Genomic DNA, 26,135 nt, shown 5'->3' on the forward strand with positions numbered 1-26,135 from the left:
GGTTTTACAGTTTTTACAGTGGAGTTGGAAAAAAGGTTTTGATGAAAAAAATAATTTATGTTTTTATTCTGCAGATCAAATGCTTCTCTAGGTGATGCTTTCCTTCAAAGGTCAATCAAGCCATGACAAGGTCAGCCACAGCATATGGAATGATTAGGGAACATATTAACAAATCGTGCTCAGCTAAGTATGGTTTTGAGCTAATGTTTTCAAGCATGTTTGCCTGAGGGCATTTTAATGACATGTAATTCACTAGAGATCCACAGCAAGTGCTGGCAGTTTTTGTGCTGCAACTCAATTATCCCTTAAATCCATTAGCTCAGAAAAGCAGCGCAGACATACAACCACAAGATGTAGATTTGACCAATCCAAGCCAGAGACGATGGTAGAGTTGCAAAATGTAGTCAACTTTCACAAAATGCCTAGCTTATCCAGAAATTCTGGTTGGATTATTATTCCCTCCTGATTCCGGGAATTTTCAAACCAGGAATACCTGGGAATTTTTGTGGAAAATACCAGAATTTTCTAATCCAAGACAATGGTATCTCAGACTCACGTGGTGGGCTGGGTCAGGAAGGAGTTCTTATGGAGTCTGTAGGCTGTGTAGCTGTTGAAGGAACCAGGTTCCATAGACACTCCCTTGATATAGCCATAGGTCTTCTCTGTCAGGTTGAACGCCTCCAGCATCCTGAAGCCTAGAACACAAGGTAAATAAGTCTTATTAGGTTCTAGGAGGTTCTAGGAAGTTCTAGACAGTTCTAGGACATTCTAAGAAATTCTAAGAAGTTCTAGAAATTCCTCATATACAATAATGAGTAAATAATGCATGCTGTTTCTGAGCATACTTACCAGGTGATGTGAATCCATTTAGGTAGATCAGGGGACAAGCTGTGAAGATAATATCAAAGATTAGCAACAGTTTAATTTGTTTCTAGATTTGACTTTCATGGGAGATAAAGTATTTAGCAGTTAGCGTTTAATTTAAGGTTTATCCCCCCCAAAAAAAGATCAAAAAAAGCTCACATGATGTTGCGGTTTCGCAAATGAAGGTCACAAGGTTATCTTGGATAGTTGCAAAGGCGTCGAAGTCATCCACAACAAAGATGTGTCTGTCGCTTGGCTTGCTGCCAATGTTCTGCAGCTCAGCATAATCCACATCGGCAACACCAACCACAAACACACTGTAACCTGGAGAAGGAGCACGTTCACACTTAAGCAATAAGGCCCGAGGAGGTGTGGTATATATATGGCCAATATACCACGGCTAAGGGCTGGTCTTAGGTGCGAAGCAACACGGAGTGCCTGGACACAGCCCTTAGCCATGGTATATCGGCCATATACCTCAGAGCCATACCAGTGGTATACGACCTGATATACCATGGCTGTTGGCCAATCAGCTTTCAGGGCTTGAACTACCCAGTTCATAAACTCACATAACCAACTATGTGTATTTGTGATTCTAATAAGTTACAGATTGTAGATACTTCAATGACAACATAGACAACACAAACAACACACTCGTTGTGATTGACGTTTTGACAGGAAGATTCCTGTTCAACTCAGTAACCCTTACCAGCATGCTGCAGTGCGGCAGCGTTTTTCTTCACCTCATCCTGAGAACGACCGTCTGTGACAGCTACCACAACCTTGGGGACATTCCTCCTCATTCCATTTTCGGACGTAAATACCTTCTCCTTGACATGCTTCAGAGCAACACCTGATCAAGAACAAAGAAAGGTCAATGAAAATTACCATTTAATTAGTGTGATATTGGAACTTTGAATAGACAACAATGTCTACTTAGTGGATGGATCTATAAAAATAAGCATGTTTGGCTTGCATCCATTGAAATGTTAGCCTGAATGCCAGTCTGTTTGTGCCATGATTCCAACTCCTTGTCACTCATTATCATGCCAGTGACAGTAATGGATTTGTTAAGAGCAGACACAGATCTGGGACCAGGCTCATGGAACGTTGTTGGTGTCATTGTATCGTTTACAACCTGAGACTAGTTGGTGGGTGCTGGGTTTGGGAAGAGGCTCACCAGTCTTAGTGTTTCCTCCTCTGTACTGAATGAGTTGTAGAGCAGCGAGACCGCTGCCCTTGTCCGAGTAAGAGTTCAGCCTGAACTCGGTTTTTGCTTCGTCGCTGTACTGAACAAACGACACCTGTTTCCAAAGTAAACAGACATGAGCATTACGAGGAGTTGTAGTATGATGCCATAGCGTACCTGGTATTCTATGTAGTATGTTATGCTAAAACTAACAACTATCACCAAGTTGACTAACAATTACAGTCTTAAAAGCATATTGTAACACAATTTATACCTCTATTTACAGCACTACACACCTGCATTCCTGTCGATCCGATGACGTCGAAGGCTCCAATCATGCTGAAGACGAACTGCACCACTTTCCGGAAGCTCTCTTCCCCGATACTCCATGAGCCGTCGATAAGGAACACCACATCTGCCTTGGCACCTTTGCACACTGATGCAGAAGAAAAACAACTCAATGAACTGCACTACATAGATTCCATGGCAGGCCACAGACTCTGAGCTGCCTGGAACACCAGGCATCAGAAAGAGAGTGGGCAACCTTAAAAATAAAAACATCCGCAGGAATCTCAAAAACAAAACCATCGAGGAAAACAATGACATAATGAAGCTGTACATAGCAATTATTGGTTTAATTGATCATACTTTCCTGAAAAAAACCCAGATCAAAACAAGAAACATTTGGTCACCATGAGGGCTGGAAATGAAATGCTCTTTAATGGCTTTCTCGCTTAGTACAAAAGAAGTAGTTGGCAAAACAAAAGATAATGTCTGCCTGATGTGGTAGAGCACTTTTTTTTATCTCTCGCAATCCCGTCCTCCAAGTCTGAGTCCATAAACAGGTTTTACACAATATCTTATCAAACAAACAGCTTCTTTGGACACCTAGGTTATTCATTAGTCAATGGGTGTGTTCCATTGAAAAACCCTGGGGGTCTGTGTGGACCATGTGGCGGCCATTAGTTTAACACTGGTACTAACACTCATTCTGATCTAGAGGAAATAAGTCTGCAGGTCTCTGCTTCTGCCAAATAATGAGATGTTGAGTGTTTTGCATATTCTCTAAACCTGCCTTTTTATTACTTTCACCTAATGGCACTAAAAACACACACAAATAAAACCATTCTGATGGCACTAAAAACACACACAAATAAAACCATTCTGATGGCACTAAAAACACACAAATAAAACCATTCTGATGGCACTAAAAACACACACAAATAAAACCATTCTGATAGTTCAGTGTGGTTCAGTGTGGTTCTGTTGGGGTATGATTGGTTCTGTGTGGTTCTGTGTGGTTCTGTGATTTGATTGGTTCTGGTGGATATGGTGCCATTTCTGCTTACCTGCCCATGCAGGGGGGATGGTAGGAGGTGGTGGAGGAGTGGGGGGTTGTGTTGGCGCTTCAGTAGGCTTGACCACTTTGACAAGGAGACAACAATAAGTAAAAATAGACAAGAATGGACAATTGACAAATCAACACTTAAAGTAACATTTTCAAGACTTTAGATACTCACAGGTTCTCTCCTTGGTGCCGACTCCGGGGCCCTCCAAGTTGGGGGTCTGAACGAACACTGTGGCGCTGTAGAGAGCGTCTGGGGAGAGACCCTCGAAGCAGTACTGGCTCTGAGCTGCAGTGATGGTGATCTCCTGCTGACCTTTACTGGAGGCTAGACAGAGACAGCACAAAGAGAAATATGAGACATGTTGACATGTGTTGAGAAGAGAAACATGTTGACATGTGTTGACTGCCGAGGCTGCTGCCTGAAACGTTACTCCTCATAAAAATCACAGGTCTTCTCTGAGTACGCAAACCAGAGTTAATGCCATTCAGCTGGGGTTATTTGACAGTTCTGCGGTTAAACAATAATGTCAAAATACATGTAATATCTGTGTTATCACACTACATGTAATTCAATATGAATTGTTTTGGGGAAAATGCAGACATATTTTGAGAATGTTTTTTTGGGGGTCAAATGAACCATGAGACCAAGACAACGGCCTTATAAAGTGGAATTATACCTCATTCACCTCTCCGAGGCTGACCCCTTTCTGCTTAAGGCTCCCATAGTCATTGCTTAGTCATTTTTGGTAAGAGACGTTTGCCATGATCCTGGCTCCTCCACCACTGTTTGCATTCCACTTCAGACAAACCATTGCCTCTGTCTATGTCTGATGCATCTTTAAAAGGTTGCTAGCTTCTCAAAACCTGGGGACTGTTTACCTTCGGGGAGTGCTTTCTGCAGCCGCTGTCTTTCTCACACAAGCAAAGCCTACTCTAGTTTGGAAATGTGTCATGGGTAATGACTACCATGTCAATATTTAAGTCCTTGCGATACTGCTTCCTGTTTTTAACAGTTTATACCCCGGTTCTATGTGTGAATATGAAACAGATTGATTCAAAGGCAGACAGTAATTAAAAGGATGTCATATTTTCAGTCAGAGATACAATTCAAATTTGGTGGACATATGCTTTCAGAAAACGCCACATCATGCATTCTCCTTCGAGGGATAAACACAGGGGAGGGCTAAGGATAAACAGTCGTGTGAATGTCTAGACTCAATCTCAACACGCAGCACAGTGCCATTTCAATGTTCTGAACACAGAAGAGGGTGTGGCTCTGATCCGTGGAGGGTCTATAGCATCTCTGACTAGTGACTGACTAATATATCATGTGTTGATGTCCCGTCAACATTCTCCTTTGCATATACTCAATTGGAATGCAGCAATTTTTCAGGGTAGAAAAAGTGTCTCATCTATACTAGCTTAAAGGTGAAATCTGCTATTAATGTTTGGCTGAAACAGGAATTCAGGATTATGTCTTTAAGATTGGGACTTACGGTCCAGAGGGTTGAGCTTGATCCTGTAGGAAGTGGCAGCCCTGTGAGGACTCCACTTGATGCAGAACTTGTCAAAGCCAACGTTGTAGGTCTCGATGTTGGTAACATTCAGGTAGACTGTGGAGCAGAACACAAGAAGTAGAGCTCAGACTGACTTCAAGACTGAGGCTACAGTGGACCCTGGTCAAAAGTAGTGCACTATGTAAGGAATATGGTGCTATTTGGGACTAAGCATGTCTTTAGGTTAGCATTGATGTTCAAGCAAGGTGATATTTCTGTTATTCAAACACATACGTGTTGTTCCCTGTCCTTCGAGGGCCCCGCTCATGCCAGCCCCATACTGGGCAAACACTTTGACATCGTAGGTGGTGCCAGGGAGCAGGTTCTGGAGGGTGTATGAGGTCACGTCACCCACAAATACGTCCAAGCTCTTACTCTGATCTTCTTCTGCAGGCAAAACACAACACAAACTCTACTTTACAACAGCAACACTACAACACAAACTCATAAGGTAGAGAAGAGGAGAGGAGAGGAGAGGAGAGGAGAGGAGAGGAGAGGAGGAGAGGAGAGGAGAGGAGAGGAGAGGAGAGGAGAGGAGAGGAGAGGGAGAGGAGAGGAGAGGAGAGGAGAGGAGAGGAGAGGAGAGGAGAGGGAGAGGTCTGATCTAAACCTGAAATCATCTCATTTGAAATGTAAAGGTGTGATTTCATGAAAATTATTCTGCATCATTACTCGTTCATTGTATTTAATAAACTTTGGCTTTGTACTAGAAAGTGTGGTTGGTTGATATGGACAATGAAATATAAAACCCTGCATGACAAAGTATGATATTGAGAAGTCTTGTAACTCAGGGTGTTATGGGTCACAGGCATGGCCCAGAGTCTGACGTCATCTCACCCGTAGGAGTGTAGACCAGCTTGTATCCGAGCACTGGAGACGGCGAGGGGTCCCAGGCCACACGGAAGCGGGTGTACCACTCGTCTGAGACGCGCAGGCTCAAGGGCTCCAGCAGGCCGACTATAACAGAGGCACAGCATCAGCAGAGAGAGCAGACACATGTCAACATTCAATCAGTCACGGCAATTACTGCCAACAACAAGTGAGGCCATGACCCCATTTCCAGAATAGCTAGCCCCCAGTGCAGTAAGTCACCACATTACCACGGCATATCCTGGGCAAGTCTACAGCAGCCACTATTGTTTTTCCTCCTCCTCAGTTTATGAAGACTATTGTGAGTAATACATATGTTTAGACTGGATAGATTTTTTCATAGTCTTGCTGAGGGAGCTGAACTGGGTAGTGGGTAGGTTGGTTTGCGTGGGTGGTGACAACCCGTTGAAGTGAGGTGACAACCCATTGGTGCTTCTTTTAAAGCCAAGACATACAGTTTCTATTGTTTGTGTAACTCGGGGCAATTGTTCACCAGTCGTTGAGCTATCCCAGTTGCCTCTACTGTGAATTCCCAATCTTCCGAACTCTTCAAAATGACTTTTTTTTTTGAATCGGTGGGATATAGTATGGCCCTTGTAAGTATTTTCCAGTTCTCACTCCCAGCTCAGCTCATTAGGCTTGGAAATTCTGTCCAGCTAGCTAGACCGTCAGGTGTTCAGTATACTAGACTGAACACTTCCTGAACACTTTTCCTAACTGCGTTACCTGTGCGTCCGGGCCCGATCAGAGATGGCCCTGATCCATCAGCATAGATGGCTTCAACAGTTATGCTGTAGGGAGTGTCAGGAAGCAGGTTCTGCAGGATGGCATTGTTTCTGTTGCCAGGAACAACCGTCTGTGAGGAAAAGTACCACAGAGAACTTAGTCAGTTCATTAAAAAAGGAACATAATTATGGAATTACTTTTGGAAGCTATGCACTAATTCTAGGCTTGCAGCAGAGAGCAAAAAGAAGGCTATTAATTAAAGTTCCCTGTCCTCATGGAACACTAGAGGGTTAGCTCTCCTGACCTTTCTCGTTTAGAAGCATTTGTTATGTCACTCAATGGTTGGCTTACTAGGCAATAATTATGCAGTGCTGCTGTGCTGCCCTAAAGTGCTCCTGCTCTGTCTTTAAAGTCATTAATAATCCAATGTCATGTAACGTAATGTTTCCAGTGATAATGTTGATCTAATTGAGCCTTTAATTCGTCTTACTAATCAGCAGTTATTTGCTGGAGTTAACCAAACAGACACTGAAGTAAGACTTTGTGGGCCTACAGCGCTTTGGCAGTAGTAACACGTTGAACAGTAAGTTCATGCGAGTGTGGAGGAGTGTATTTGATTTGCAACTCAGCCAAATATAAAAAGAGACATGTTTAGGTCATGAACTCACTCGTCCCTCGAGTAAACCTTAAAGTTCCCTGCTACGTGAAAGTCTGTCGAGAGACACTCTGTATGTGTACCAAATGGCACCCTATTCCTTACATAGTGCACTACTTTAGACCAGAGCCCTATGGGTGCCATTTGGTATTCAACCTATGAACTCACAAACTCAGTGATGGGGTCTCCTGTGGTGGGGGCGTAGGCGATCTTGTATTGCTGCACTGGGCCCTCCGCGTGGTCCCAAACGATGGTCAGCGTGTTGGTGGTGGCATCAAACACCCGCAGGTTCCTAGGTCCAACACGGGGCACTGCAACAGCAACAGCAAAAATACTGGGTTACACTCAAACACATGTACCTAGCAACAGTACACACCACATGATCCTCAAAATGTTAAACAGCTGCACCACTGAGAGCATCTTGTCTGGCTACATCACCGCTTGGTATGACAACTGCTTGGCATCTGACCGCAAGGTGCTACAGAGGGTAGTTTGTACGGCCCAGTACATCACTGGGGCCGAGCTCCCTGCCACCCAGGACCTCTATACCAGGCGGTGTCAGAGGAATGCCAAAAAATTGTCAGACTCCAGCCACCCAAGTCATAGACTTTTCTCTCTGCTACCGCACGGCAAGCGGTACCGATGCACCAAGTCTGGAACCAACAGGACCCTGAACAGCTTCTACCCCCAGCCATAAGACTTCTAAATATTTAGTTAAATAGCTAACCAAATAACTACCCAGACTATCTGCCCTGACCCTTTTTTGACTCAGCACATACGCTGTTGCTACTGTTAATAATCTATCCTGTTGCCTAATCACTTTCTTTCTAGTTACTGTATATGTACATATCTACCACAATTTCCACAATTACCTCGTACCCCTGCATATCGACTAGGTACTGGTACCCTATAGCCAAGTTATCGTTACTCATTGTGTATTTACTGTTACTTTTGTTATTACGTGTTTCTATTTTTTTTCTCTCTCCATTGTTGGGAAGGGTCTGTATGTAAGCATTTCACTGTTAGTCCACACCTGTTTACAAAGCATGTGACATATAACATTTGATTTGACCTAGTAACCACCACTATATATAGCTACGTGTGTGTGTGTGTGTGTGTGTGTGTGTGTGTGTGTGTGCGTACTTAAATGTAGACTATAGTATAAGCAAGTATGTGTGGAAGCATTAGTAACACTCATTGAGTCGAGAGTATAAATGTAAACAAGAGTCACATGAGTCAGTAGTATCAATGTAAACAACAAAGTTGGATTCAGGTCTCACATGTTTTGCCGTCTCCCTTCACTGGTGAGCCCTCCCCATCGGCATACAGAGCCAGGACACTGATCGAGTACGGCGTGTCGGGAATGAGCGAGTCCAGGAACGCGTTGTTGATGTTTCCCGGGACCAGGACCTTTGGAGAGGTCATAAGACATAGATCACAATGATGGCTTCCCAGAGAGGAAGATTCTTTTGCATCCCAAATGGAAACCTATTCCCTATTTAGAGCACTACGTTAGTATAGGGCGTCATTTGGGATGCATCCTGGAAGAAGGATTCTTATTCAAATGACCTTTTTCATGCATTACATACTGCTCTGGCACTGCTAACGTACATAATGAGCTCACTGTTAATCCATGCTAGAGTCTTCTTGGAGGGAGCCTAGTGCCAAAGGTTAACATGAAGTACTAACAAAGCCCTGAAGAGGTTTAAAACGCTAAACAAATACATGAATTTAGCTAAGAAGTGATTGATAAACAAATGAGTGTTATGAAGCATCCATCGTCTGGTAAATGCAAAGACGTAACCAACACCACGAGACCGGTGCTCTGTCATTGGACAGGCCTCAACGTGTACTGGATCTATCTCACCCCTGTTTCTAACAACAGTGGAGCCCAGTCTCATCATATCACCAGGGTCACCACTGTCACTAAGCAGCACATTATCTATTAGCTTGTCTGGGGGACGGCCATTACATCATGCTAAATACCTTCATCTAAAGCTTATCTGAGGATTTAACTGAAAATCTCCTAGTTGAAAGAGTGATGGACAAGACATGCAGGTAGCTGAGGTATATAATAAAGTATATTTCCTGTGAAAAGCACTCATAAGGCTGTCCTCCTTACAAAATGGAGCCTGATTGAGAATAGACAGGAGGTTAGCTGAGCTGGCGAACGCTTTGGTAAAAACAATTCTGTCTCTTAGCATGAGGCATTTTTAAGGCCTACTGCTGCATCAAAGAACATTCCAATAAAAACAGCCTCATTATCATCCAACCAAACCCAAAACATCAAACATTACAATTTTCATCTATGTCTATCGCAGATGTGCATATGCACATTTTCCAAACTGCTAGTGGTACTTTAAAAGCTGTTTGTAGGCCAATTAGCTCTATCTTTCTCCATTAATCCAAGATATGTGTATCGCATCGGTGCATAAAATCAATGCTGATAGACAGAGAATTAAAAGCCAAAAGGTCTGGATTTCCCCATTAGCCTAATAAGGGAATGCCATCTGTGGAGCTTCTAAACAGACTTCCTAACAAACTCTTCGAGTGAGGGTTTTTGATATCTTCATCAAACGTAGAGCCCAGCAACCCTACTCTACACTTTTATTGCTTAACTGGACTTTACCTTTCCCTCTAAGTGGTCTGAGCAGGGAGAGTAAGCGGTTGAGTGAACGTGCCTCCCCTCTTAATATAATGACAGGCTCTGGTTAACAGTGGAGAGAGATCGTTTGTAAGTCCCAAATGGCACCCTATCCCCTATATAGTGCACTGCTTTTCACCAGAGTCCTATGGGCCCTGATCAAAAGTAGGGCACTATATAGGGCATAGGCTGCTATTTGGGATGCATGTAGAGAACTTACTGTCTCAGCGGGTCTGTCTCCAGACAGAGGTGCGTAGACGATGCGGTACTGCTGCACCTGGCCAGAAGCGGGCTCCCAGCGCACATTCAGGCTGGTGGTAGTGGGGTTGTAGATCTGGATGTTCTTAGGAGGGGTTCGTGGAACTGGGGGTCAAAGAGGGTCAGAGAAAGTCAAGAGAGGGGAGGGCAATTATATAGACAACCTCAAAAACACAAAACAACAACTCTGATTTTACTCTACAAACAACAACTCTGATTTTACTTTACAATGCCTTACTTAGAAGAGTACCAACTAAGTGAAGATACCACAAGAAAATGTGAGAATTAATAGACTGCTATGTTTCAAACAGGATGTATCTCAGTAAAAAAGGGGGAGGGGGGACTCAAATGCTGAGGGAAGTAGTCTCTAGTAACCAAGTGATTTTATAGTGTCTATGTGAAGAGAATGTACGGAGAAGTTGCACCGTTTGGGATTATGCAAAAGCCTCAACTTCACTTTTAAACTAAAACAGATGTGCATATTCCTCTGGCATTCAGCACGTTAGCCTATTAAAGATTAGATGCAGTACGTAGACTCAGACCCAGCCACCTTATTCATAAGTAAAAACATTCCAAATAGAACCTGTTTATCCAACAGTGAGGTTCATTCTATATGAAACACATGCATTTGGTGTGTTTAGGAAGACTAACATACAGTCTGTCAAACATACAGTATCTTCCCATTTGTACGGACATCAGAGCGCATCAAATATGGGTCAACGATCATAAATCTGTCTCTCTCTCAAGACTGACAAGGACTTAGCGAGTATAAAAATAATGCTTGACTCCCATTGAACATTTTCGTATCAGCCATGCACAACCAACGGAGTCTCTGGAAGAGTCTCAGGATTTCTGCTGACTGCACATGGCAAACAATTTGAGCAGAAACAACATCGATGCACACAGCAGGGTATAAAAAAAACAGATAGGCAGGGAAACCTATTATTATTATTATTATTGTTATTATTAGTAGTATTATTATTAGTGTTATTATTATTGTTATTATTAGAGTTGTTATTATTATTGTTATTATTATTGTTATGGTGAGATAAACTACACCTTTTTTCCATCTAAACGTTATGGGGGAAGGGGGTTGTGCAAATGCTATCTGGTTCAGAGATTTCAATACAACCGGTATCTACCGGTATCTTGATATCTGAGTTCAAACTTTGGAAAAACCAAACAGGCTCCAAATTTGAAATGCCACTGGATCAAACCAACTGAAAAGAGCACGTCTTTATCCCACTGAAAGCAAAATGGATGATTGGAATTTCGTCAGTTGATAACTTACGCGTCTTTCCAGTCTCTGACTGGCGCAGGCCCTCTCCCTCGGGGTAGACAGGGACCACGGTGACAGTGTACAGCGTGTCTGAGAGAAGGTTCCTCAGGATGGTGTTGGTGGTGCCACCAGACACTTGCTCCTGTTCACAGAGAGGTGTTTGAGTTGCATTATCAGTGTTTATACCATCGATTGGTTGAATCCTATAGCAACCATATTAGGAAGTCGTCAGATTTTAGGTATATAAATTCCTAATATGGATGCCGTAGTCGACTCAAATCTGATTGGTCAAGAGATACCCTGTGCAGCATCAGAAGTTAAGGCATGGATAGTTGGTGGTCTTACCATGTCCTCGGCTCCGCCAGAGGCAGGGACGTAGAAGAGGCGGTACTGGCGCACGTTGCCTTCTGCTGGCTCCCAGCGCACCTTGAGGGAGCTAGTAGAGGGGTCGGTGACCTGCAGGTTCTTCACCCCACCAAACGCCTCTGACAAGACACAAAACAACAAGTTTAGCATCAAATCACTTAATCTATTTTGTAACTCTTTTTTTCTTCTTCACTGGACTCATTGTCCCTGTATGGTCTGTTTATTCAGTCATGACGTACTTGTCTTTCCATTTTCAGAATTTCTCTTCCCTTCAATATCGCCGTACATAGGCACCAATGTCACCTTGTACTCTGTGTCTGGCACAAGGTTCCTCAGAACGGTGTTGGTTGACATCCCAGAAACCGTAGTCTGAGAAAAAGATTAGCAAAAATGTTGAGTAAAACCACCCTAATAAAGAGGTAGCTTAATCAAGTATTCAACCTACATGTTTATAGTGTTCAAAGTGATCAGTTTAGTGAGTCTTCAAATATCGCTTCTAGACCGTATGAGACAAAGTGTTGTTTTTGTACCTTCAGTTCAGGTCCTCCTGCTAGCGGGGCGTAGATGACAGTGTACTGGCGCACGTCCCCCTCAGCTGGCTCCCAGCGTACCCTCAGGGAGTTGGTTGTGGGGTCAGTCACCTGCAGGTTCTTCACTCCACCCAGAGGCTCTGAGGAAGAAGAAGACGCACATCAACATCATTCCAAGTAAATGTCAACACTAATGTTCTTAAGCCGTTACTGAGTAAAGTTTAGTCTGATATGGAATCATGCAACTGTAATACGGGATATGGAAGCTTGTAGCTGTCGAAAAGCTGTCATTTCAAAATGAAACATTTTGACAGGTATATGCTTCCATTGTGTTAGAGTATGAGGTTCATGAGCTAAAATAAGTACTGAAATGCTTCACTCACTTGTCTTTCCCATCTCAGACTGCAGTATGCCCTCCACGTCTGGGTAGACTGGGACAACAGACACATTGTATTGGGTATCAGACTCCAGGTTACGCAGGATAAGGTTGGTGGTGCCCCCTGAGACTTGTTCCTGTTCAGGGCAAAGTGAAGATCAATGTTAGCACTGTATGACAATTACCCAAGTTGATTATAATGTAAACATGACTGGGTTGACAGTAAAAGGGATGGAGAGATGAATAGGATACATACCATTTGCTCCCTCCCATCTGGCTGGGCCACGTAGAAGACCTTGTAGTTGCGCACGTTACCGACAGCTGGGTCCCAGCGAACAGACAGACTGTTGATGGTGGGGTCGATGACCTTCATGTTCTTCACTCCACCCAAAGGATCTGAGGCAGAGGATACAATGTTACAGCATCACACTTACTGTACTATACGAGCTGCCAATACCTGAACAAGTAGCAGACACATTTTGTTTTTAAGAAGAAAAAAAAATGGTTTTATCGTCATATACACCGGATAGGTACAATGACATTTGTTGCTTTACAGGGTCAGCCATAGTAGTAAGGCCCCCATGCGCTAATTATGGATAAGTGCCTTGCTCAATGGCACATTGACCGATTTTTCACCTTGTCGGCTCAGGTATTCGAACAAGCAAACCATTTGGTTACTCTAACCACTAGGCTACCTGCCACCCTTATCATTTAATTTCACCCTGTCATTTCAACCCACTTGTCTTTCCATTCTGAGACCTAGAGAGACCCTCCATCTCATGGTAGACAGGCACCACTGTCACAGTGTATTCCGTATCTGGATTGAGTTCCTTCAGAACAGTGGTGGTCGTTGTTCCAGACACCTGGTCCTGTTCAAGAAAGAAGAAGATAGAATATCAGTCAGAATCAGAAAGCCATGTTGACTAGCTTCAGGGGAATACACCAGCAGTAAGCCATGTTGACTAGCTTCAGGGGAATACACCAGCAGAAACCATGTTGACTAGCTTCAGGGGAATACACCAGCAGAAACCATGTTGACTAGCTTCAGGGGAATACACCAGCAGAAACCATGTTGACTAGCTTCAGGGGAATACACCAGCAGTAAGCCATGTTGACTAGCTTCAGGGGAATACACCAGTAGAAACCATGTTGACTAGCTTCAGGGGAATACACCAGCAGAAAGCCATGTTGACTAGCTTCAGGGGAATACACCAGCAGAAACCATGTTGACTAGCTTCAGGGAAATACACCAGCAGAAACCATGTTGACTAGCTTCAGGGGAATACACCAGCAGAAACCATGTTGACTAGCTTCAGGGAAATACACCAGCAGAAACCATGTTGACTAGCTTCAGAGGAATACACGAGTCGAGGCTTGTGTCACTTTAAATCAAAGGAAGGCCTCATTGTAATGGATTTCACCCTCCACAAGACTCCACTGGAGTAGACCATTCTCAGAGAATTCGGAGGGGTGCTATGTTGTTGAGACTACCAGGACGTACCACGTCCTGCTCTCCACCTGCAGTTGGGATGTAGACAATGATGTACTCGCGCACGTTCCCCTCAGCTGCATCCCAGCGCACTTTCAGGGTGCTGGTGGTGGGTTCAATGACCTGCAGGTTCTTCACGAAGCCCAGGGGCTCTGAGCACCAAGAGAAAACAGAGTAGCTTAGCCATCACTTTGATTTGAAAACCATGATATAGATTGTATGACTGCAGATGAGCTAATATATTCATCTCTTTCACTGTACAATTTTCCCACTGTCCCGATATCTTTCCCAACTGCCCCGTTATCTGGTTTTAATGTCCATTCTAGAATGCACCTCCATACAAGAATGCCCTTCTGATTGGCTAGAAGGGCATTTTAGATTGGACATTAAAACCAGATAACGTGACAGTTGGGAAAGATATCCGGACAGTTGGGAAAGATATCAGGACACCTTGCAATCATGACGCAATATGCATCTACATATGCAGACTGTGCTTGCTACAAAGTTACAGAAAGATACTGTATTCAACAATGCTGTGGTATAAGTCGTCGTTACTCACTTGTTGTTCCATCTTTGGCCTGGGTCTGCCCATCCCCCTCGGGGTACACTGGCAGAACAGTGACTGTGTACTGTGTGTTAGGTGAGAGGCTCTTCAGAATTGTGGTGGTTGTGCTCTCTGAGACTTGCTCCTACAAAGTAGAGCGAGATGGTGTCTCACCAAAAGAAGCTCCAACAGACATACAGGAACACTATGTCTGCCTCCCAAAAGACCTCCTCACAAAGAGCACTACTTCTGACCTAAGCTGGTTAAAAGTAGTGCACTATATAAGGAATAGGGTGCCATTCTGGATGCAGGTGGTATTTCATACACCAGATCCACAAGATAAGACCCATGTACCACTGTTGTTCTATGGTCTGTAAAATTACATGAACTACAGCTTCTACTGGTCCATTTCATCTCCCTTCTGTGGAGTTTATTTTGATGGGAGGTTTGATTGAGAGTGAGAGCTATGGCATACACCACACGGAACAGGCCAATTATACACAGATAAACCAAACAGTGCCTTAGAGGATTTTGTTCCACATAAGCGGCCAAACCAAAAAGTCAATTGCATTATAATTGTGATCATAGAGCTGTTTCACAGACTGTTAGCTCCCACCTGGCCTGAACTCCATCGCCACTAGGCTACAACGTCACGGCGGCATGACCACTTTGCTGCAGCCTCTCATCATGCTTAGCACAGCAGGCTAACTGCCAAAGCTAAGTCCTTAACGTTAACTCCTCAACGCTAACTTCTCATGTTGGGCTGACGAAATCCCCACTCCACAAAGTATGGCGGTGAAATGAAACAGGATTCTTTCTTCCCACAGGATTGGCATCACGTGTCACTGTTGAGTAATAGGCCTATGGAGAGTAGTTAACAGTACAGTAGAGTACTCACTATGATCTCAAGGCCACCTGCGACGGGAGTGTAGATGACTTTATAGCCCTGCACATTGCCGTCGGCTGCGTCCCAGCTGGCGGTGAGGGTGGTATGTGTAGGGTTGGTGACCTGCAGATTGGTCACTCCACCCAAAGGCACTGGGGGAAAAAATTCAACAACTTTAAGTGTGGTACTACGATTATGTGATTATTGGGGAAATCAAGTTAACCATTATTTTATGTTTCTCAGTTTATATTTCCAATGTTCCCAAATCACTTTTCGATATTGCATACGCTACCACTTCATTTTACATTGCTACTCACGCGTCTTTCCATTCTCAGCCTGGCGTTTCCCCTCTCTGGCGGGGTAGATAGGTAACACTGATATTGTGTAAGGTGTGTCAGGCTTGAGGTTCCTCAGAACGATGGTGGTGGTGCTTCCAGGTACTTGCTCCTGTTTACAAACAGGTGGAAAGTGATTTGAATTAGATGACTGATTGCAGATGAAATGCTTTATCGAAGTGTATTAGCTTAAGGCTATTTATGAGGTGATAAGGTGAAAGAGACCCACCATTTCCTCTGGTGTTCCTCCAGCCACAGGGACGAAGAAGATCTTGTACTGACGCACGGCTCCGTCCGCTGGGTCCCAGTTCACCTTCAGAGAGGTCATGGTGGGTTCAGTCACCTTCAGGTTCTTCACTCCACCCAACGGTCCTGGTGAGGAAATCAACTAAATATAGAAAACCTGTTCTATGTCCAATGTAACTCTATTATCTTACTGATAATCATCTTACATTGAAAACTCACTGTTTACAGAAGGTTATTGCTACCCGAACATTTTTTTAAATGGTCGGACAAAGAAAATGTGTTTGAGGCAGCAATGATCTTCCACACTTCCATACCATACAGACTAAGTTATCTTAAAAGGAAAATACAAAAAGTGAATACAAATATGCATTATACAGCAGGTACTGATGACAATGTATGAAATTTAGGGAATTTATGCTTGGTCTGGGATCTGAGGTGTACTGCAAACATGATGGAAGTGCGCATTGGAATGATTGCTTGGATATCAGCCAGTCTTACTCGTCTTTCCGTTCTCAGACTGCCTCCTGCCCTCTGTCTCTGCGAAGACAGGCACCAGTGAGACAGTGTAGAGAGTGTCTGGCAGGAGGCCTCTCAAGACAGTGCTGGTGGCAGTGGCAGCCACAGTTTCCTAAAGATTACACAAACACAACCAAAATATTAACCTCTGCCCACTCCAAACACACCCAGAATTAACTTTATGGCACGCAATGTGGAAACCACACTTTCTACACTGTCAGCTCAGCAGAATCCTACCATGGCTTCAGCAGCTCCACCGGCAGCAGGTACATAGAAGACTTTGTACTCCTTGACTTTCCCTTCGAATGGCTCCCAGCGCACGTTCAGGGTGGTCATGGTGGGGTTGATCACCTGCAGGTTCTTCACTCCACCAAGAGGCCCTGAGGTAGAAGACACATCAACATCATTCCAAGTAAATGGTGTCAATAACCTCAAGCCGTTACAGAGTGGAATTGATTCAATATGAGTGCATATAGCTTTTTTACAAATTGACTTTTGACAGATATACCAAAGAAGACTTAAATATGGGGCTGTCACTTTTCACTGAATGAACTTGGTATCGCATGGAATTACAATCCACCAATGAAGAGCTATCCTCACTATTGACGATTCTCTGAAATGATCAATTTCTCCATCCCTCATCCCAATGTCAGACTTTCTTACTTGTCTTTCCGTTCTCAGACATTTTCTTGCCGTCTCCCACGTCGTAGACAGGCACCACTGAAACGGTGTAGATGGTGTCGGGTGTGAGGCCCTTCAGGACTGTGTTGGTCCCAGCCACAGTCTCCTTACATTACATATACATAATACAATTATTAACGCCTGCCCACACCCAACTTAACAATAACTAATGATACAAATCACAAAATATGACAAGCAACTATATTCAGCCAAACAGGAGTGTATAAGGATTATGAGTGCATAGGTACTCATACCCTTGAAAGTAACCACACTTTCTACACTGTCAGTTACCAGTCCTACCATGCTCTCAGCTCCACCGGCAGCAGGTACATAGATGACTTTGTACTCTTTGACTTTCCCCTCGGCCGCCTCCCATTTCACGTTCAATGTGACCATGGTGGGGTTGGTCACCTGCAGGTTCTTCACTCCACCAAGAGACTCTGGATACACCAACCAGGGATTTAATAATATAACTTCATACTGATTGATAGTACTTATTAAAGTAATATCTTAAAGTGCTTAATAAATTACTATATTATCTTATGTTAACTTCTCGTATCTTATGGAGTTTGTATGAAGTTCAAATAGAGCAATAAAGAGTTATCCTGTCCATTGATGAAACTAATCTCTTTTAAGAAGGCCATTACTCAGTCCCTGAAACTTTATACTGATTGAACTTAGCATTGCAAGGAGTCTGTATGAAGTTTAAATACAGACTCAATGGAGAGGTATCCTCTGCATTGATGGTTATTTATGGATTTATGGATTTATTTCATAAATCAGCTTCTAAGAAGGCCATTATCAGTCTCTGAAAAGATCACTTAATGATCTTAAGAAGATCTTTAAAGATCTTTAGACTTAGATTGCAGACAGTCTTACTTGTCTTTCCATTTTCAGACTGTTTCTGTCCATCTCCCACTTCGTAGACCGGCACCAGTGAGACAGTGTAGAGGGTGTCTGGAAGGAGGCCTTTCAGAACAGTGGTGGTGGTTGTGGCAGCTACAGTCTCCTTTACATTACACAAAGACATCACACCTATAAACGTATGACTACTACCAACTCTGTTTGACTGAAGATAGTTGTTTGTCATATTTTGTGATTCATAAAACAAACAACTTCAAACAATACATGAATATGCTATTTCTCATTTAATTTTGAGATGTGAACTGTTGGAATATTTTTTTACACAGTCAGCCAACAGAAAGCTGAGAGACTTCCTGGCAGTCCTACCATGCTCTCAGCTCCACCGGCAGCAGGTACATAGATGACTTTGTATTCTTTCACTTTTCCTTCGGCCGCCTGCCATTTCACGTTCAGGGTGGTCATGGTGGGGTTGGTCACCTGCAGGTTCTTCACTCCACCCAGAGGCTCTGGATTAAATCATAAAGTGCTTTAATATGGTGTTTAAAACATTTTACTTTATATTGAGTGAACTGAAATAAAAATACTTCACAAAAGAGTTATCTGCTTCATTGAATGTACTCTAAAATGATACATCTATTAACACTTCTTATGGCTGGGGGCAGTATTGAGTAGCTTGGATGAATAAGGTGCCCAGAGTTAACTGCCTGCTACTCAGTCCCAGTTGCTAATATATGCATATTATTAGTATATTTGGATAGAAAACACTCTGAAGTTTCTGAAACTGTTTTGAATGATGTCTATGACTATAACATAACTCATATGACGTTTTCGTCTTTTGAGCTTCTATTCGTGAAATCTATGCAGCCTACTCAATCACTTTTTATAGCTACTGTTTATAGGCCTCCTGGGCCATATACAGCGTTCCTCATTGAGTTCCCTGAATTCCTATCGGACCTTGTAGTCATAGCAGATAATATTCTAATTTTTGGTGACTTTAATATTCACATGGAAAAGTCCACAGACCCACTCCAAAAGGCTTTCGGAGCCATCATCGACTCAGTGGGTTTTGTCCAACATGTCTCTGGACCTACTCACTGTCACAGTCATACTCTGGACCTAGTTTTGTTCCATGGAATAAAAGTTGTGGATCTTAAGGTTTTTCCTCATAATCCTGGACTATCGGACCACCATTTTATTATGTTTGCAATTGCAACAAATAATCTGCTCAGACCCCAACCAAGGAGCATCAAAAGTCATGCTATAAATTCACAGACAACACAAAGATTCCTTGGTGCCCTTCCAGACTCCCTCTGTCTACCCAAGGACGTCAGAGGACAAAAACCAGTTAACCACCTAACTGAGGAACTCAGTTTAACCTTGAGCAATACCCTAGATGCAGTTGCACCCCTAAAAACTAAAAACATTGCTCATAAGAAACTAGCTCCTGGTATACAGAAAATACCCGAGCTCTGAAGCAAACTTCAAGAAAATTGGAACTGAAATGGCGCCAAACCAAACTGGAAGTCTTCTGACTAGCTTGGAAAGACAGTACCGTACAGTATCGAAGAGCCCTTACTGCTGCTCGATCATCCTATTTTTCCAACTTAATTGAGGAAAATAAGAACAATCCAAAAAAAAATGTTTGATACTGTCGCAAAGCTAACTAAAAAGCAGAATTCCCCAAGTGAGGATGGCTTCCACTTCAGCAGTAATAAATTCATGAACTTCTTTGAGGAAAAGATCATGATTATTAGAAAGCAAATTACGGACTCCTCTTTAAATCTGCGTATTCCTTCAAAGCTCAGTTGTCCTGAGTCTGCACAACTCTGCCAGGACCTAGGATCAAGAGAGACACTCAAGTGTTTTAGTACTATTTCTCTTGACACAATGATGAAAATAATCATGGCCTCTAAACCTTCAAGCTGCATACTGGACCCTATTCCAACTAAACTAGTGAAAGAGCTGCTTCCTGTGCTTGGCCCTCCTATGTTGAACATAATAAACGTCTCTCTATCCACCGGATGTGTACCAAACTCACTAAAAGTGGCAGTAATAAAGCCTCTCTTGAAAAAGCCAAACCTTGACCCAGAAAATATAAAAAACTATCGGCCTATATCAAATCTTCCATTCCTCTCAACATTTTTAGAAAAGGCTGTTGCGCAGCAACTCACTGCCTTCCTGAAGACAAACAATGGATACGAAATGCTTCAGTCTGGTTTTAGACCCCATCATAGCACTGAGAATGCACTTGTGAAGGTGGTAAATGACCTTTTAATGGCTTCAGACCGAGGCTCTGCATCTGTCCTCGTGCTCCTAGACCTTAGTGCTGCTTTTGATACCATCGATCACCACATTCTTTTGGAGAGATTGGAAACCTAAATTGGTCTACACTGGCCTGGTTTAGATCTTATCTGTCGGAAATATATCAGTTTGTCTCTGTGAATGGTTTGTCCTCTGACAAATCAACTGTAAATGTTGGTGTTCCTCAAGGTTCCGTTTTAGGACCACTATTGTTTTCACTATATATTTGACCTCTTGGGGATGTCATTTGAAAACATAATGTTAACTTTCAATGCTATGTGGATGACAGCTGTACATTTCAATGAAACATGGTGAAGCCCCAAAATTGCCCTCGCTAAAAGCCTGTTTTTCAGACATTAGGAAGTGGATGGCTGCAAACTTTCTACCTTTAAACTCGGACAAAACAGAGATGCTCGTTCTAGGTCCCAAGAAACAAAGAGATCTTCTGTTGAATCTGACAATTCATCTTAATGGTTGTACAGTTGTCTCAAATAAAACTGTGAAGGACCTCGGCGTTACTCTGGACCCTGATCTCTCTTTTGACGAACATATCAAGACTGTTTCAAGGACAGCTTTTTTCCATCTACGTAGCATTGCAAAAATCAGAAACATTCTGTCCAAAAATTATGAAGAAAAATTCATCCATGCTTTTGTTACTTCTAGGTTGGACTACTGCAATGCTCTACTTTCCGGCTACCCGGATAAAGCACTAAATAAACTTCAGTTAGTGCTAAATACGGCTGCTATAATCCTGACTAGAACCAAAAAATGTGATCATACTACTCCAGTGCTAACCTCCCTACACTGGCTTCCTGTTAAGGCAAGGGCTGAATTCAAGGTTTTACTGCTAACTTACAAAGTATTACATGGGCTTGCTCCTACCCATCTCTCTGATTCTGTCCTGACCTGCCGTACATACCTACACGTACGCTACGGTCACAAGACGCAGGCCTCCTAATTGTCCCTAGAATTTCTAACAGCTCGAGGCAGGGCTTTCTCCTATAGAGCTCCATTTTTATAGAATGGTCTGCCTACCCATGTGAGAGACGCAGACTCGGTCTCAACCTTTAAGTCTTTACTGAAGACTCATCTCTTCAGTGGGTCATATGATTGAGTGTAGTCTGGCCCAGGAGTGTGAAGGTGAACAGAAAGGCTCTGGAGCAACAAACCACCCTTGCTGTCTCTGCCTGGCCGGTTCCCCTCTTTCCACTGGTATTCTCTGCCTCTAACCCTATTACAGGGGCTGAGTCACTGGCTTACTGGTGCTCTTTCATGCCGTCCCTTGGAGGGGTTTGTCACTTATGTGATCTTCCTGTCTGGGTTGGCGCCCCCCCTTGGCCCTGTCCGGGGGTATCATCGGATGGGGCCACAGTGTCTCCTGACCCCTCCTGCCTCAGCTTCCAGTATTTATGCTGCAGTAGTTTATGTGTCGGGGGGCTAGGGTCAGTTTGTTATATCTGGAGTACTTCTCCTGTCTTATCCGGTGTCCTGTGTGAATTTAAGTATGCTCTCTCTAATTCTCTCTTTCTCTCTTTCTCTGAGGACCTGAGCCCTAGGACCATGCCTCAGGACTACCTGGCATGATGACTCCTTGCTGTCCCCAGTCCACCTGGCCGTGCTGCTGCTCCAGTTTCAACTGTTCTGCCTGCGGCTATTTATTTTATTTTACCTTTATTTAACTAGGCAAGTCAGTTAAGAACAAATTCTTATTTTCAATGACGGCCTAGGAACAGTGGGTTAACTGCCTGTTCAAGGGCAGAACGACAGATTTGTACCTTGTCAGCTCGGGGGTTTGACCTTGCAACCTTCCGGTTACTAGTCCAACGCTCTAACCACTAGGCTACCCTGCCGCCCCGGCTTTGGAATCCTGACCTGTTCACTGGACGTGCTACCTGTCCCAGACCTATTATTTGACCATGCTGGTCATTTATGAACATTTGAACATCTTGGCCATGTTCTGTTATAATTTCCACCCGGCACAGCCAGAAGAGGACTGGCCACCCCCCATAGCCTGGTTCCTCTCTAGGTTTCTTCCTAGGTTTTGGCCTTTCTAGGGAGTTTTTCCTAGCCAACGTGCTTCAACACCTGCATTTCTTGCTGTTTGGGGTTTTAGGCTGGGTTTCTGTACAGCACTTTGAGTTATCAGCTGATGTATGAAGGGCTATATAAATAAATTTGATTTGATTTGATATGGCAGACAAAAACCTGAGAAAAAATCCAACCAGTAAGTGGGAAATATGAGGTTGGTCGTTTTTCAACTCATTCCCTATTGAAGATACAGTGGGATATTGGTCATGTTGCACTTCCTAAGGCTTCCACTAGATATCAACCATCTTTAGAAACATGTTTGAGGCTTCTACTGTAAAGGAGGGGCTCATAAGGGCTCTTTGAGTCAGTGGTCTGGCAGAGTGCCACAAGCTCGTGATGCTCATTCATGTGAGAGGTAGCTTGCGTTCCATTGCTTTTCTACAGACAAAGGCATTCTCCGGTTGGAACATTATTGAAGATTTATGTAAAAAATATCCTAAAGATTGATTCTATACATTGTTTGACATGTTTCTACGGACTGTAACAGAACTATTTGACATTTCGTCTGCTCCTCGTGAGTTCGGATTTGTTTACAAAACGCGCTAACAAAAGTAGCTATTTGGACATAAATGATGGACATTATCGAACAATTTATTGTGGAACTGGGATTCCTGGGAGTACATTCTGATGAAGATTATCAAAGGTAAGTGAATATTAATAATGTTATTTCTGACTTCTGTCGACTGCACAATATGGCAGATATCTTTTTTGCTTGTTTGGTCTCTGAGCGCCGTACTCAGATTATTGCATGGTTTGCTTTTTCCGTAAAGCTTTTTTGAAATCTGACACAGTGGTTGCATTAAGGAGAAGTGTATCTAAAGTTCCATGCATAACACTTGTATTTTCATCAACATTTATTATGAGAATTTCTGTAAATTGATGTGGCTCTCTGCAAAATCACCGGATGTTTTTGGAACTACTGAACATAACGCACCAATGTATACTGAGATGTTTTAAAATATAAATATGAACTTTATCGAACAAAACATACATGTATTGTGTAACATGAAGTCCTATGAGTGTCATCTGATGAAGATCATCAAAGGTCAGTGATTAATTCTATCTCTATTTCTGATTTTCTCTCTTTGGCTGGAAAAATGGCTGTGTTTTTCTGTGACTTGGCTCTGACCTAACATAATCGTTTGTGGTGCTTTCGCCGTAAAGCCTATTTGAAATCGGACACTGTGGTGGGATTAACAAGAAGTGTGAAATACTTCTATGTTTGAGGAATTCTAATTATGGGATTTCTGTTGTTTTGAATTTGGCGCCCTGCACTTTCACTGGCTGTTGTCATATCGATCCAGTTAGCGGGATCTCAGCCCTAAGAAGTTGTTTAAGAGAATGTTGTAGGTGGTTTCTGGCCTTTTACAGGTCTGGTGGTTCCAGGTCCACTTACTGGTCTTTCCTTGGCCTGAGATGTCTTTGGCCTCTCCGCTGGGGTAGATAGCTGCCACGGTGACAGAGTAGGGAGTGTCAGGCATCAGCTTCTGGAGGATTACACTGTTCTTCTTTCCTCCCACCTGGGTCTGTTTGGGGGACAACAACAAAGTCAGAGGCTTTTCTTTGTCTGTGGGAGGAGAAGTGAAGTGAGAACATCTCACATCGATATTAAAACAGTAATTTATTAGAACAGGGTGACAGATGGATGGCAAGCTAAACTCTTTTAATGGTTAGGGCTGTCCTCTTCCCGAAGACGTGGATGTCGATTAAGGCAGCCCTCCTCACCTCTCTGATTCAGAGGGGTTGGGTTAAATGCGGAAGACACATTTCAGTTGAATTCATTGAGTTCTACAACTGACTAGGTATCCCCCTTCCCCTTTCCTCGGCTCAGAGACAAAAAGCCCTGAAGTTCATTAGCTCACCACTGGGCACAAACTGGTGAAATCAACATTTTTCAACGTAATTTGTCACTTTATTGTATTGTGGAATCTATATGGAAAATACATTGCATTTGAAAAAAGTAATCAAACGGTTGTTTTGAGGGTGAAATTTCAACCACAGGATTATGCCATCATGGTAACCGATTTTCAACATTGACAAACCTTGTGTAAAATATGTTGAATTTGTCACTTTGAAACAACGTCAGATCTTCAACGTATAAGAAAAAAACTATAGACTGAGCAGCACCTCCTCCTGGAGAATGTATCTATCTACAGCTACACTTCAGTCTCCCATCTAGGGTTTTAACCAAGCCCAGCCCTGCTTAGCTAAGATATTTGTCACAGACTGTTTCCAATGTGCTATCTTGAGAATGACCATTGACAATTCTCAACATAATAGATTCACTGTTGCTATCAAAGTCATTTCCAAAGGGTAGATCTAACAGAGCAAATTAAATGTAATCATACTTTATCAATCCTGTATAATCAATGATGCTATTTAAGCCTACAGTATATAGCATTTGGACAGTCATCAACAGCTATTGTGTAAATTCAACCATGGATTCAACTAAAAATAGACAATACTGTACATACAGGACTAGGGTTTAAATCTTTGGTCAATTTAGTTTTAAAAAACATGTTGGATTCATGTCTCCATCAAAGAAAAACTCATCTAAATTATTAAAGAATTACTAAATTAAGTCAAACTGTATTTAAAGTGCATTTAAAGTTTGATTTGATTGAGTCCTACTAATTGAGTTCTCCTTCAAAATGCTTGCTCAAATGGCATCAATGGCATCTAAACAATTAACTCCATTAAAAATGTAAAGCATTAACACATGATTAACATGATAACTTTGACGGTCCTAATAAAACATATATCTAACATTGTATTCCCATTGGAATTTGGTTATGCTTTTAGATGGTTGAAAGCATAGTGATAAAATATTGAGTATTCAACAAACTATTGCCTGTCTTTTTGAGTGGGTGAAAAGAGGTTGTAATCTCATTGATTAACATGTCAACCAAATATTACCCAATTGGGGTGGTTGGGGCCAAGCAGAGTTCTTCTACACTGTCACAGGGAAGCCATCCAAACATGACCAATGTAAACTCCAAAGCTCTTACATCAATTTGGACTTTTACGAGGCTGTGGAGTACGAACACGGTTTCTCCCCGAGCCCAGGGAACTCTCTAACTCTCTCTTTCCCCTCCTTTCCCCTCTTTCCCTGCCTTTTCCCTCCTTTCAGTCTAGCAGAAACAAAAGCGGGGTTCCCCAAGGATGAATTATTTACCCATTTGTGTGAACAGAGCTGCTTATTCAAACACCTTATAAGAAAGAACAATTGCCTTTCTTTCACTACTGTGTTCATAAACTAGTAGTGTATAAAGGGAAGATTCATTGATCTTGAGGGACACTAGACATCATGGAAGAACAATTTCGTAATACTACAAGCCAATATTTTAAATGTATCCTGTCATTTAATGGGAACTACAGATGTAGGATCTTAATTTGAGCACTTTTTTGATGCTGAGAATTTTCCTGCACCACAGGAAATGCAGATGAGCTTTGTGATTTCCATAAATTCACAGAAAACTCGCACTAACACACGGTTAGATCAACAGTATTGCACTTTTCATTTA

At 42.8% G+C, this 26,135-nt stretch overlaps 1 protein-coding gene across 6 annotated transcripts in view; it reads right to left on the minus strand.

The window, feature by feature from the left end:
* Window positions 1–26,135, minus strand: part of LOC112250011 (collagen alpha-1(XII) chain) — a 94,477-nt gene that overhangs the window by 19,636 nt on the left and 48,706 nt on the right. For 4 of the 6 annotated variants that reach the window (XM_024419801.2, XM_024419800.2, XM_024419805.2 and 1 more), the window contains 34 exons: window positions 24,008–24,137; window positions 18,589–18,728; window positions 18,238–18,367; window positions 17,659–17,798; window positions 17,341–17,464; window positions 16,915–17,057; window positions 16,660–16,789; window positions 16,145–16,287; window positions 15,898–16,027; window positions 15,593–15,732; window positions 14,710–14,839; window positions 14,163–14,302; window positions 13,401–13,530; window positions 12,918–13,057; window positions 12,669–12,798; window positions 12,286–12,425; window positions 11,995–12,124; window positions 11,735–11,874; window positions 11,402–11,531; window positions 10,073–10,215; window positions 8,489–8,618; window positions 7,377–7,519; window positions 6,554–6,683; window positions 5,795–5,914; window positions 5,192–5,344; window positions 4,898–5,014; window positions 3,574–3,726; window positions 3,403–3,477; window positions 2,350–2,489; window positions 2,045–2,168; window positions 1,574–1,717; window positions 1,024–1,188; window positions 850–888; window positions 557–695 (listed from right to left, as the gene is read on the minus strand). In XM_024419801.2, coding sequence (XP_024275569.1) covers window positions 557–695; window positions 850–888; window positions 1,024–1,188; window positions 1,574–1,717; window positions 2,045–2,168; window positions 2,350–2,489; window positions 3,403–3,477; window positions 3,574–3,726; window positions 4,898–5,014; window positions 5,192–5,344; window positions 5,795–5,914; window positions 6,554–6,683; window positions 7,377–7,519; window positions 8,489–8,618; window positions 10,073–10,215; window positions 11,402–11,531; window positions 11,735–11,874; window positions 11,995–12,124; window positions 12,286–12,425; window positions 12,669–12,798; window positions 12,918–13,057; window positions 13,401–13,530; window positions 14,163–14,302; window positions 14,710–14,839; window positions 15,593–15,732; window positions 15,898–16,027; window positions 16,145–16,287; window positions 16,660–16,789; window positions 16,915–17,057; window positions 17,341–17,464; window positions 17,659–17,798; window positions 18,238–18,367; window positions 18,589–18,728; window positions 24,008–24,137 — 4,475 coding nt within the window. The remainder of the gene's footprint in view (window positions 1–556; window positions 696–849; window positions 889–1,023; window positions 1,189–1,573; window positions 1,718–2,044; window positions 2,169–2,349; window positions 2,490–3,402; window positions 3,478–3,573; window positions 3,727–4,897; window positions 5,015–5,191; window positions 5,345–5,794; window positions 5,915–6,553; window positions 6,684–7,376; window positions 7,520–8,488; window positions 8,619–10,072; window positions 10,216–11,401; window positions 11,532–11,734; window positions 11,875–11,994; window positions 12,125–12,285; window positions 12,426–12,668; window positions 12,799–12,917; window positions 13,058–13,400; window positions 13,531–14,162; window positions 14,303–14,709; window positions 14,840–15,592; window positions 15,733–15,897; window positions 16,028–16,144; window positions 16,288–16,659; window positions 16,790–16,914; window positions 17,058–17,340; window positions 17,465–17,658; window positions 17,799–18,237; window positions 18,368–18,588; window positions 18,729–24,007; window positions 24,138–26,135) is intronic. The other 2 variants (XM_024419803.2, XM_024419804.2) reach the window with 2 other exon arrangements.

This window comes from Oncorhynchus tshawytscha, linkage group LG05 (genome assembly GCF_018296145.1).
Source record: "Oncorhynchus tshawytscha isolate Ot180627B linkage group LG05, Otsh_v2.0, whole genome shotgun sequence".
Lineage (NCBI taxonomy): Eukaryota > Metazoa > Chordata > Actinopteri > Salmoniformes > Salmonidae > Oncorhynchus > Oncorhynchus tshawytscha.